Genomic DNA, 12464 nt, shown 5'->3' on the forward strand with positions numbered 1-12464 from the left:
CATTTTATTCAGCAAGAAAGAAAACAACATACATGCTTCATGATTCCCCGTTCCTCCTTTATATATGTAGTGCATTGAGGAAAAAGAGAGGAAGGCTTGGTTGGTTGGTTTTCTTGGTTTTTTTTAGACAGAACAATTTGATGGTGAAGATTTCCTAAAAAAATTAAAAGATATTTTTCTCTACCATGATTAGGGTAAACTTTTCCTTTTTTAGATGGTGAATTGTTTGTAACGTTCCAGTAAGAATCTGGCTTTTGGATGGCTGTGTTACTGATGAGAGCTACTGGTAATAGAAGCTTTATAACACCCAACTGCTAGTTTATTAAAAGGATAATAGGAACAGATGTTTTCAGTTCATAAAATGTATCAAGTAAGTGGTACACCCACTTGTTATTTCAATTCCTTTGAATTTTAGTGAACTCATTTGGGGCTAGGTTTTCAAAACAGCTTAGCCCGCTGTCGCCTCATTGTTCTCAGTATAAACTGATGGATGATGAACGTGTTTGAAAACCACAGCTTTTTATGCCTAAAGGGGAGCTGCTAACTACTGACGCTTCTAAAAATCTGGCCCATGTTTCTGATGAGTGAATGCTGATCATTATAGAGGATTCATACATGCAATCTCTGAGTAATACCCTGCATTTGTCTGTGATTGTATATATGATGGCTTCTTAATTTACTATTGCACTAGGCATTTTAATTTAAATTATGCTAATAGTGTAGGATTAACTGTGGATTATGATTCTAGCATTTACTGTCACACAAACAGAAGAACCAGTTCTTTTGCTCCTACAGTCTCTTTCTCCCTTCTCATCCTGATGTATAGTAATTTGTACTCAAGACCGGCCTCAGGTTTTGATGAGGTTTCTTGTTTAAGCTGATGCAATTGCTTAGGGGAAGGGAGTTGTTGAAAATCAGAAAAAGAAGAGACTGAAATCTTTTTATCTTCTGATGACACATTTTTATGGTGCTGAAATAATTTACCGAAAATGATGATTTGAATGGGCTCTTGCCGGCATTGCACAGTGAGCAGTTCTGGTTTTGCCTTCATTCCTCTGTGGTAGGGCCAGCTACATGTACTTCACTTTTGCACTCTTGGCTCAAACACATATTTGAGAAAACTAGTGCTAGGGGGTTATATTAAAACCCTCTGAAAGGGTGAAGAATAAATAATACATGCAACAGGACTGAGATGTTATGTTGGTCCTTGCTAGAGGAAATAGCAGGAGGCCAATGCTGTTGCTATCTCCAGTACTGAAAAAGGCTTTGTAGCAGCCTGAGATTGCCCTTCTTGAAGCATAACCTCTCCAGAGATCTCCTCCACTCCCAGACTGCAGATGTGCTGGAAACACAAATTTGCCTCGTTATGTTTGCACTTGTTTCATTGTGTAGCAACCTCAGATTGTAATGGCATGCAGCCTGTTTGCGTTAGTGACTTGCTGTTGAATTCATTTGTATTCCTTCAAATCCCTCATTTGTTGCATTTTTTGTGGAGCACTTGATATTTCCAATGGCTTCGTGTTGTAGTAGCAGTCTAAAATCTGCTGTTTTTCTCTTTTTCCCTCCAGCTGATATTATTTCTACAGTTGAGTTCAACCACACTGGAGAACTGCTGGCTACTGGTGACAAGGGGGGTCGGGTTGTTATATTCCAAAGGGAACCTGAGGTATGTGAGTTACCAATGTAGTCCTTAATAGCTTGCTGAAAACTGGCTTTATTTTTAATACTTTAATTGGATGTAACAAACTTGTCTATAATCTCAAGATTCAGTAAAACAGAATGTCACCTCTTTGGAGAGGAAGTGAAAGAGGGTAACGGTCTTTTACTCAGAAGTTTGCTGTCCCAAACAAAAATGCATCAAAGCGCCAAAATTCTAAGCTAAGAAAAAAGAAAGTTGTTTTTGTTTTACTTCTACATTGTTTTAATAGCTTTTGCCTGTTTGATGGAACCATTCAATTTAAACAATGTCTTTGCTGTGATACCTTTATGTTTCACTTTTAAATTCAGTCCATCAGCAGTATATTTTGTAGAAAGCTTTCCTGAATAATTGACATTCCTGCAAAAATTCTGCCTTTTATTAAATGTTGCTTCAACGTTTACAGGAAATTTCATTCCTGTAGAAACAAATATGTCAATATCATGTTTTAAATGAGAAATTAAATTACACTTTCAATATTTTTATATTTATAAGGCTGCTTATACACCTTTCCTAAGAGATGGAGATATATTGCCATCATAAACCACATGGTTTTGTTGTTCTTATTCTCCATAGAGTAAAAATGAGCCTTACAATCAGGGGGAGTACAATGTTTACAGCACTTTCCAGAGCCATGAACCTGAATTTGATTATTTGAAGAGCTTGGAGATAGAAGAAAAAATAAACAAGATCAAGTGGTTACCACAGCAAAATGCAGCTCACTCACTTTTATCAACAAATGGTAAGATAGATGAGAGTATATAGGACATATCAGCATTTTGCTCTTGTGCATTTTAGTGCTGACTGTACATATTTGTTCATTTTAATCTACTGTTTTAGTAATTTCCTCTTTTAGAGTTTACCAAGATTGTGATCCTGACTCTGATATCTGTTATTTATGTATTTTATTCATAGCAATAGGGTTTTTCCTATTGACTATCCACAGACATTTAGAGAGCTATCCATTTTTGCTATTAACGTGCAGTGCTATCCTGAAATAAATTCTGTGACAAAGGCATCACCTTACTCAGCAGCTGTGTTTCACTGGGGATTTAGAATTTTGTCTGCTGTATTTGTCATAACTTTTATTCTTTGTAGATGTGTAAATGAATGTAGGTGAGAGAGATTAATTTCTTTTTCTTTTCATTCATTACTGTCAGAATGGTCTATTTAAGTTCTCAAGAGTTACACAAATCTTTGGAAGGTAGTAGGAATAATAATAGGATATTGATACTGACTCATCTTTCTAACAAGCTTAAGACCTATTGATTAAAAAAATGCAGTATTATTGCTAAGAGGGGATATGCAGATGTGACATAGGGGGAAGAAACTGAATGGAGCCTAACATGCACAGCTGTCATTTAGGAAACATTTGGACACCCACAACCTTTATTACTACTGGTGATGCATGAGAGAAAAACATCCTAGTTTAAATCTTAGATCTCATTGTAATCAGAAAAAGATTCTTCTTGTAGAAGTTTGAGCATAACTGGGAATTGCTGATAGAAAAACAGTGTAATCTCACCTTTGGGAATTGACGCTTTAGGGCAAAGTGATCAGTTAAAATTTATAGCAATAAATAATATTTACATTAATTCATAGTAGATAGCAAGTTATTTCATGTTTTATAGTCTGTTTTCCTTAAAGTTGTCTCTTGACTTTTGGGGGGCACTGTTGTAATATTCAAAATGAAACATATCTGTTATAGCTAGATGATTTGTGCTAATTTAATGAATAGTCAGCTAATTATGCAGTTTGGGAGTTTACTTCTGCCCTTCTCCCTTGGTCAAAATATCCCTTCATTTTCAGATAACTTTAACTAAGAACGGCTTCTTTCAAGTGCATGATACAAAAACAGATCATTAAAAGTAAACTCCTCCCTTTTAATTTTAGTTTGTTCTTGGAAACACTGAAGAATACAGCCAAGTCCTCAGATACGCTGCTTTTGCACTTGGCCTAATAGACCTTTATATCAGTTTTCTGGTTGATATTAATATGGGAGGGGAGCAAGGAAGAAATAATCAGTCTTAGGGTTGCTATGGGTTAATCCAGTTGCAGCCAACACTGAGCGAGCCTAGGACCTGGCAAAATACTTTGGCCTCTGTTTTTACCCCTTCTTAATTCTGGAGGATCCTGGCAGACCTCTTTATGGTGAGGAGAACAGAAGTGGTGCCACTGGCATGGCCTTTGGATTTTGGCTTTGAATTACAGAACGTTTTTGTGTGCCAAGGAGGATTCCTAGCTTCCTGGCACAGCAGGGTTGAAGTCTGAAGATGCACCTCTTGGCATACTCTTAAAGATAGTTTTAACTTTAGGATACAGAAGGCCCATGTTGAATTCCTCACTGTCTTACAGATTACCTGTGAGAAGTCATTGACAATGTATATCAATTCTATGCCTATAAAAAGGGATAATAGTATTTTCCCTAACTTGTAGAGGATGAAGGCATTACCTGTCACACATGCTCAGATTGGGCATGTGATGTGTAAACATCTCGAGTACTGGTTCATATTTACTAATTTCTGAGCCTGATATTTTAATGCAATTTTTGATATTTTCCTCTCTGGTAGTTTAGGATCTAAAGCACAGTTTGGGTCAGAAAAATGAGAACTGTGAAACAGCATCCTTTCTTTCCGCAGGCGCAGGTGGACAGTGCCCATTGAATTTGCTGGGAGGGGCATCCCTCTGTTAGGGAACGTGAGGGGAGCGTCCGTCTAAATCTCACCCTCAATATATGAGACTTGACAGGTCTGCACCTGCCCAAATCTGTTTCCGTCCTTCTAAGGAGGACTTTAGTCTGAGGCTGTTCCTGCACAGGTCACCTCTCTCAGAGGGGATCTTGGTTCCTTTCCAGTTCATGTGTTACTAACAAGTCATAAGCTAAGCTTTGATTGCAGCATCTTAATTAATGGAGGCAGAAGGAAGCCACCAAGGCTTTCGACTCCCGCTGTGGATTTGCAGTGCTTGCAGTTAGCAAATTTCTGGTTTGCACTGTAAACTGAACTGATTTTGTAGTATAATAATAAATTATTAGGATTCGTTGGTATCTTTTGTACCAGAATATAGTGGGGCCACTTTCAATGTGAGCTACACTGGGTAGATCAGAATTTGGCCCATACAGATTCTTTCATCTGAGGATTTCAGACTGATTACCAGACGTTAATTAATTTAAACTTCACAACACCCTTGAGACTGAATGAATACTGAACCTCACAGAGATATTTGTTTCTATATTTTGTGAAATATAAGCATGCTTAGAATTTCTAGGGAGTTTTAAATCCAGAGGCATATGAAGGAGAAGAAAACCAACACATGTGATACCCTTAATCGCTAATAAAATAGTTTTCACTCAGGAAAGGGATAGGTTTATCAACAGCAGTCAAGTCCAACAATGGAAAATTGTTTGTCTTTTTTCTTATAATTCATTTTACAATTGCTGTATTTATAAATTTTAGAATAGATAAGCAGGAATGCACTATTTACATTTAATAAAAATCCCAAGTGCATGACACGGCCTATATGTATTTTTAGTAATTAATTAATGTGACCGATAAAAATTCAATACATTTCATTTGTAAATGGAGCTTTTTAGTTGCAGATTGAACTAACCTCTTATTCTGTAGATTGATCAATTGTAATATTTCTCTTGCTTGAAAATTAGCATATCAATATCGTTAGGAGATGCATAATAGTAAAGCCACTTAGAGTAGAGGAGGGATTGATTTTAAAACAAAAAAAGGTCAAAGTTAAAGTTACTATAGAAATGCAAAGTGATTCGTGTATTCATATATCCTGCCTTTAAAATGATTGTACTAGCATTCGAAAGAAGTATTTGGATCAGCCACAGTGGGGAAAGAATTGTGCTCTGCTATGTACTTGGGGAAAGAGGGGTAAAGGAAGAAAGTGGGACGAAGTCAGAAATGATGCAGGAACCGAGGTTTATGAAAGCTGTGATGTCAGCTGAAGACCAGAAGCTTTGTAAAGGCTTGGGCTGCTCCATGAACAGATAAGTGAAACAATCGTTAGAAGCTTGGGGACAGATTTTTTTTCAGGAGAAGAGCTGGCATTGATTTTTTCAGCCCAGGGAGTGGTAGGGCTGGCAGGTTGGGAGTGTTAGGGCTGGCAGGTTGGGTGCATTAGTGGAGTGGGAGTGGATGATCAATGTTAAGGAAATCTGCAGTTTCAGCTACTACAAAACCAAGGACAAACTCCATCTGAAATGTTTAAAACTTCTATTTGTTGGCTTCAGAGGCTCTTTGCTAAACAAGAGGTGTCCTTATCCATCATATGCTTCACCCATCATGAAAAGAGAGAGTTTGGATTTAATTCCATTCCATTCCATGTAAGATTAATCTATTTTTCTCCCCACTTCTTTCTCTTACCCTTACGACACAGTTCTCTAGGTTTTTTTCTCAGTTATTTCTCAGCTGCTTTCCCTTAGGAGGGAGAAATGTCTCATTTTTCACACAGCCTTTTATTTGCTCGAGCTCCTGATGTTACACCAATGCACCACTGCCCATTCCCACAGTGGGCCAGGCAGGTATCATTGATCTGTCTGTCTACTACATGCTCTTCTTGTGCTCTTTATAAGTAACCTAGCAAACTGGCTTTAATATCAAGATTATTTCCTTGCAAAGTCAAATTGTCAAACTGAGCTTCAGCAGTGAGCATTGAGTGGTTTTGGTCTGTTCCACCTGCAAACTGCCAAGCTGGATACGAGAGCAGCATGTGCTCTACATGCTCTACATGGTCTGTCAGCTTCCAGGAACAGCTGACTTGGTTTGAAGGTATGGGATGAGTACTTTTTCTGTTGGCCACATGTTCTGGATGTGCAAAATTAAGTGACCCAGACTGTTTCAGCACAGGACTTGTCTAAACCAAGGTATAGAAACTTCTTTAAGGAATATATTGTGAAAGGTGAGTAATCACATTCAGAATTCCTGTGCTGACAGTTGTTTGTCTTTTCTTTTAAAGACAAAACAATCAAGTTATGGAAAATTACTGAAAGAGATAAGAGACCAGAGGGGTACAACTTAAAAGATGAAGAAGGAAAACTTAAAGATCTTTCTACAGTAACATCACTGCAGGTAAGCTGCTGTCTTTGTCCAAAATCCAGTTGTTTCTGTACCAAGAAGGTAGTCATGGGTGGTAAGTCAGTAAAAGATTTAAATATGTACCTAATGCTAAGCATATATATGATTATTCTCATTGAAGTTTTAGCTGACTGATAACGGTCTTGAATCTGTCATGCATTTTCAAGTCACAAATGCTTTATGATATAGTGACCAACACAAATATGTTTAGAGAGTTTATGTCAGTTTTAATCTTCCTGATAAAATTCTGTCAGTGTGACTTGACGTGCTTTCACACAGGATTCTTTAGCCTGGTGTGCTGCAAGCATTCTACTTGTAATTAATATTAAACAGCGTTCTTGCCTCATTCAGAGCAACTGAGTTAAAGACAGTATACCAAATTTCAGTCTTGTCTTTATTTCAGTAGTATAAAAGAATTATCTCCTGTCAGGAGAGTGGGATTTGCAGTAGTATGTGCTCAAGCGAACGTACATTGCTGAACAAATGCAGTCATGGAACTCATAAGCTTGTATGATAAGGTAATAGATTTTTGCTCTCAGACTTTAATGGCTGAATTCACTCCAGGTGTTTTGGCAAAGGAAGTGGCTAAAGGTTAGAACTGGAAGGCTATGTTGTATAAACGCTAGTATTACTTTATTATTAAAAACAAACAAACAAACAAACAACTGCCACCTCCAAAACAAGCCAATATTGTCTATTGTGAAAAAAGCTTCCAAAGTGTAAAGATTACTACATTAATGTAGTATTTATCTACTCTGTATGATTAGGCAAACAAAACCATTCCAGATTGCTTATAGAGTGAGAATTCAACGGCTGAGCTGACCATTGTTTTGCTCCTTTAGTGGCAAGCTAAACTCAAAGCTTCAACTTCTCTGTGTTCCTCTTTAAACTGTCTTGTGGATTGATGTGTGATAGATTGTTTCTGATGCATGTTCAACATCGAATAGTCCCAGTCATGGACCACAGCCTTACAGTGCTTAATGCTTTACCAATAGGGAATAAATTGACAGTGTCTAGTTATTGAAGCATGACACTGAAGTGACACACAGGGAAATAATAGGGGCGCAATGATGAGTGATAGTCTGCGGTCTTGGCTTTTCAGGAGTATGTGTGTATGTATGGCATGTCAATACACATGGTGGCTTTGTTTTCCAAGGCTTCATTTATTATGTTTTGCTGAGATTATAACCTTTTCACCACTTGACTTTTCTGAGAGAGAGACATCAAGTAGCAAAAGAAATAGTGTAAGTGATTTACAATTAACAGCAAACTCTAGTAAAAGCAAAATACTAGGACTTCACGGCTTGTCAGAGCCAGAGCCTCCTGCATATGTGGGACAGTTGCTCCTGCTGTGGGCCTGGCCTGTACTGTGGCAGCTGCCAGTGCCTCCCTTCCCGCAGCCCAGGCTTTCCATCGCTCTGCCTGGCTCTCCACGGTTCTCCTGCCTCTCCCTTCCTCCTTGGCAGGGATGGTCTTGCCCAGCAATTCATCCATGGGGAAATTCAGCTTGCATACACTGTCGAGAAGTTTTATAATGTCACAGTCTTTGAATGCTTGCTCTCCATTGAAACTCATCAGCCTAGCAAAAAATTATTTAAAATCTTACTCCCTTTCTGGTTTGTGTTCTGGTTTTTTGGCAGGTGCCTGTATTGAAACCTATGGATTTGATGGTAGAAGTCACTCCCCGGAGAATCTTTGCTAATGGTCACACCTATCATGTCAACTCAATATCCGTCAACAGTGACTGTGAGACATACATGTCAGCGGATGATCTCAGGATTAACCTCTGGCATTTAGCAATCACAGATAGGAGCTTCAGTATCCTTTATTGTGGTTCCTTGCTCAGTGTTGATAGTATTAGTGGGGCTTAAGAGAGCTGTTTTAAAATATTTTTCTGCAGATTTAAAAATATACCTTTACTTATCAGGATCCCTGCAGCATTTGTAGCAGAAAATTCTCGGATATCAAAAGAGATGGCTAAGAGGTTGCAAAAATCAGGGAATTTTACGTGAAAAATAACAGTCTGGGAGTTGGTTAATGACAAACAGGACACTGATGCCAGCTGAGTGGTAACTATCCACCTGACTAGAATACTCTATACTGTTATTTCCTGAAGACATTTCACACTGAGCTACTCCACCTTGTTTTGCTGAAAGGTCAGTCCTTACCCTGACCGTGCCCCCTGTTCTCCACCATCCTGCTTCCCAGAACCCTAATGCCTGAGATGTGCATTTGGGGGTAAGGCTTAGCTGCTTTGTGTGAGTTGTCTGTGATTAATGCAGCCATTGCTGCATCAAGTGCTGGCATCATCCCGTGTTGTGGGATCATTCCAGTCATCTGTGAGGTTGCCCCTTGCACTGCAACAGGGTGGCTTGGAGGAGGAGCAAAAGAAAATGTAGCCATGAAAAGTGATTCTCTGTGTTTTGCAGAACATAAAGGGACCAGTAAGAAGAGAAATAGGTTATGGGGCCAGCTCAGAATGTTGTGTTCCTTTGGTGATTTCTTTTTAAGTATTTCAAAAGGAGTTAGAAGCATATTTCTCTGTGGATGTGTATGAGAGACTATTAGACATCAAAGTGAAGTTGTCCTTCTGGGCGCAAATTCCTGAAAGAAAACACCAATGTGATGGGGTGTTCTCCCTGTCTCTGGTGATTGCTTATATTTCTTCCCTCATAGGCCAGATCATCTGTGGAGCGTAACCCATGCTTTGGTAATGTCACAGGAAACATTTTCATTGAATCAAACAACTCTTAATGTCCTTAAAAAACTGCCTTTACAGGATCAAGTGACAGGTGCCTTATTCTGGGGATTGTAGGGAATATCTCCTCAATTTGTTCCCGATCTCATATTCTTTTTTCTGTCTTTCACCTGTCTAGATTAAGCAAGCTAAATGGTGCCCTCTTTAATATGCCTGTTTATACAGGACCAATTTATATGTTGTTCTTCAAAGTCCAGCTATGTCTGCCTTCAATATCCAAGCAGCTGTACTTCCATTCTTTAGTAAGAGAGAAGAGAGTGGGAAAATTGTTTGCCAGCATGCCTATATGGAGTAGCAGCATGGCTCCTGACAGTGTCCTCCTCACTGTAGCTTCACCCTCCAGTCTTGTCTCTGTCCTGGACACTTTTATACGTGGCTACTGTGTGTTTTACTCTACTGTGTATCCTCCTCTTTCTTCTAAAGCAGAGCGGTGAGTCAGACCAAGCACAGCAATATCTCTGTGTCTGTGTATGATAACCAGATCACATTCCAGAGTACTTATGCAAGATAAGCCTTTGCTTTTGGCAATCCCTTTTGTTGTGTTAAAAGCTGTTTTATGAACTACGGGCTGCCAAGAGAAATATTTCTGACAAGTTTTAAAAAGCCAAATAAATAGTTGTTATAGTTCATGAGGACAACGTGAGTTTTTATTAAGTCATTTGCCACGCTCAGAGCTTACTGACAGAAATATCAGCCCCAAATTAATTTTTAAACCCCAAATGTGTGTAAATCCTTGAAAAGAAAAGGCTTAGTATGGGAGTATTGATACAATCAGAACAAAAGCATTGTGAATATGGTAGTGTAAAATAATTCCTAGCATTTATGCAGAGCTTTTTATCTTCACATCCTGTATATACGTTGATCAGCTTATCCTTGCAAAAGATTAAGAGGCTGGTAGATAGATGATTTTCTCTACTATTTTGTGGATGAGGAAATTGAGGCAGAAAATTTAAAGAAATTGCTTATGAAAAGTATAAATGTTATAGCCCTGGTTAACAATATTTCATTTGCCCTTTGTATCAAAACACTTGTATGCAGGCTTCAGAAGCACTTGGCCTCCAATGATGATTCAAATTCTAGCAATATACTAGGAAGGAGCTGAAAAACAGACTTAGTCTTATGTTCGTAACTACTACGATATGTCTTGATTAAACAGCATGGATAGCAAAATTATTTGAGATTGAATAACTGTTTAGGATGTTATTGCTTCTACTCCTGCATGTTCAACTGCTATATTTGGTGACAGCTGCGTGAACTCAAGCTTTAGCACACTCCTGCCGTTGAATATTTACTAATAAAAAGTGTTTTAGAGTTTCTGATTGAATCATTGATTTAACTCTTAAAACATGATACAATTTATAGTAGCATGCTCAATTTCTGAGTATGTTCTCAGAATGTTGATGAGGGGGAAATTAAGAGTGTGTTTCTGAGTTTTGGGATAGGAAACTTTTCCCCTATCTGAGTGGCTTTGGGATACTTATGTGGATGACTTTGGGATAACTGGATTTCTGTCCTGGATTGGGATACAGATATTGCTGCTTCTTTTAGATACACATGAACAAACATCTGGGAGGACTGTGATGAGAGAGTTTAGGCAGTGATAGGAGAGAACACTAGGTAAAGGGATGATCAGTGTTAGGGGCAAACTGTTCTTGCTAAGCTGGCCATGGTGGCAGCAGATTGACTTTTGTGGCTGGATACCAGTATATATTCAAGAGAGCAGGACGAGTTAAATAGGCTGTATCCACTTCTGTTTCAGGCAATATAAGCTGTACCTGTACTCAATTGTCCAAACCAGATCATCAGGCAGATTACTTTTAGTTCTTTGATAAACAGAAAAGTTGAGATAGGTGTTCCGAAAGAAGGTGAGTTAGTTCAGGAATATTGCTCATATTGGGGAATTAACTGGGAGAACACAATAACTGGAAGATGGGGATGAGAAAGTTAAACTTGCATCAGTCTATCCACAGGCATCTTTTTGTCCATATAGAGCCCTGTAAGTCCTTGTAAAATTGCAGAGGCGTGTTTTCCACTAGATTTCAACATCTGTCCCATCTGTCCTACAGAAAACACAGTTACATAAAACTCTGCTGGAAGTATATGAGCTTCTGGTAAAAACATTGTGTGTGCCAGTTGCAGTTAGGACTAGACATATTAAGATGAAAAAATTCTGCGAGGCAAACAGTTTAAATTATAAATGAATGTTGTTGGGCTTAGTGCGTTCTGCAGCACACTTAGGAGGACAGGCAGGAGGAGGTTCAGCCAGTTTTAAAAATGCTTGCCTCACATCTCTTTACTAGATGCAAAATGGAGATGAAGCATCTTGCTGTTTTACATGCAAGACTTGATTCCTTGAAATACTTGTTTAAAACAATAAATGGAAAACATTTTGGTTTGAAGTGGCATTTGTTAATACGGGATCTGGCAGTGATGTGTACTTGTCTTTCTACTTTCCCTCAGAGGCAGCGGTGCTACATATAATGAACTACAATCTGTTTATCCAGGAGGCTGGTTGTGGCAATGACACAGACAAGAAATACTGTGGTAGAGTTTCTGGACATTCAGCTCATGTCTGAACATCTTTACAAATTGCATGGGAAACGCTGGAGAAAGAATGGATTAGCAGTAGTATGCTAGGGTGTTTTTCAAGTAAAGTACTGTGTCTTGTAGAATTTTATTTGAGAACCGTTGTGTTATAACCATTATTTTAGCAGTTTTACAAATCACTGAGAATTGTTCATTTCTTTGAAAATGCAAAGACAAAGCCATGTAGATCTTAAGTTAATTCTCTTTCTGTCTCCTTTGGAAAATATTTTAAATCAGCTTTGCAGAATTTGATGAGAATATTTGCCTTAGGTAAAGCCTTAGGCAAATAAAATACAATTAGCGGTTTTCTGGTTTGCTTTTGTATTAGCAT

General features: G+C 38.4%; 1 protein-coding gene across 9 annotated transcripts in view; it reads left to right on the top strand.

The window, feature by feature from the left end:
- Positions 1–12464, top strand: part of PPP2R2C (protein phosphatase 2 regulatory subunit Bgamma) — a 200191-nt gene that overhangs the window by 139056 nt on the left and 48671 nt on the right. For all 9 annotated transcript variants that reach the window (XM_087737217.1, XM_087737220.1, XM_087737218.1 and 6 more), the window contains 4 exons: positions 1569–1666; positions 2273–2438; positions 6671–6783; positions 8430–8607. In XM_087737217.1, the coding sequence (XP_087593343.1) occupies positions 1569–1666; positions 2273–2438; positions 6671–6783; positions 8430–8607 (555 nt within the window). The remainder of the gene's footprint in view (positions 1–1568; positions 1667–2272; positions 2439–6670; positions 6784–8429; positions 8608–12464) is intronic.

Source organism: Nipponia nippon, unplaced genomic scaffold (genome assembly GCF_047370975.1).
Source record: "Nipponia nippon isolate SJK-2023a ecotype South Korea unplaced genomic scaffold, ASM4737097v1 scaffold_6, whole genome shotgun sequence".
NCBI classification, from domain to species: Eukaryota; Metazoa; Chordata; class Aves; order Pelecaniformes; family Threskiornithidae; genus Nipponia; species Nipponia nippon.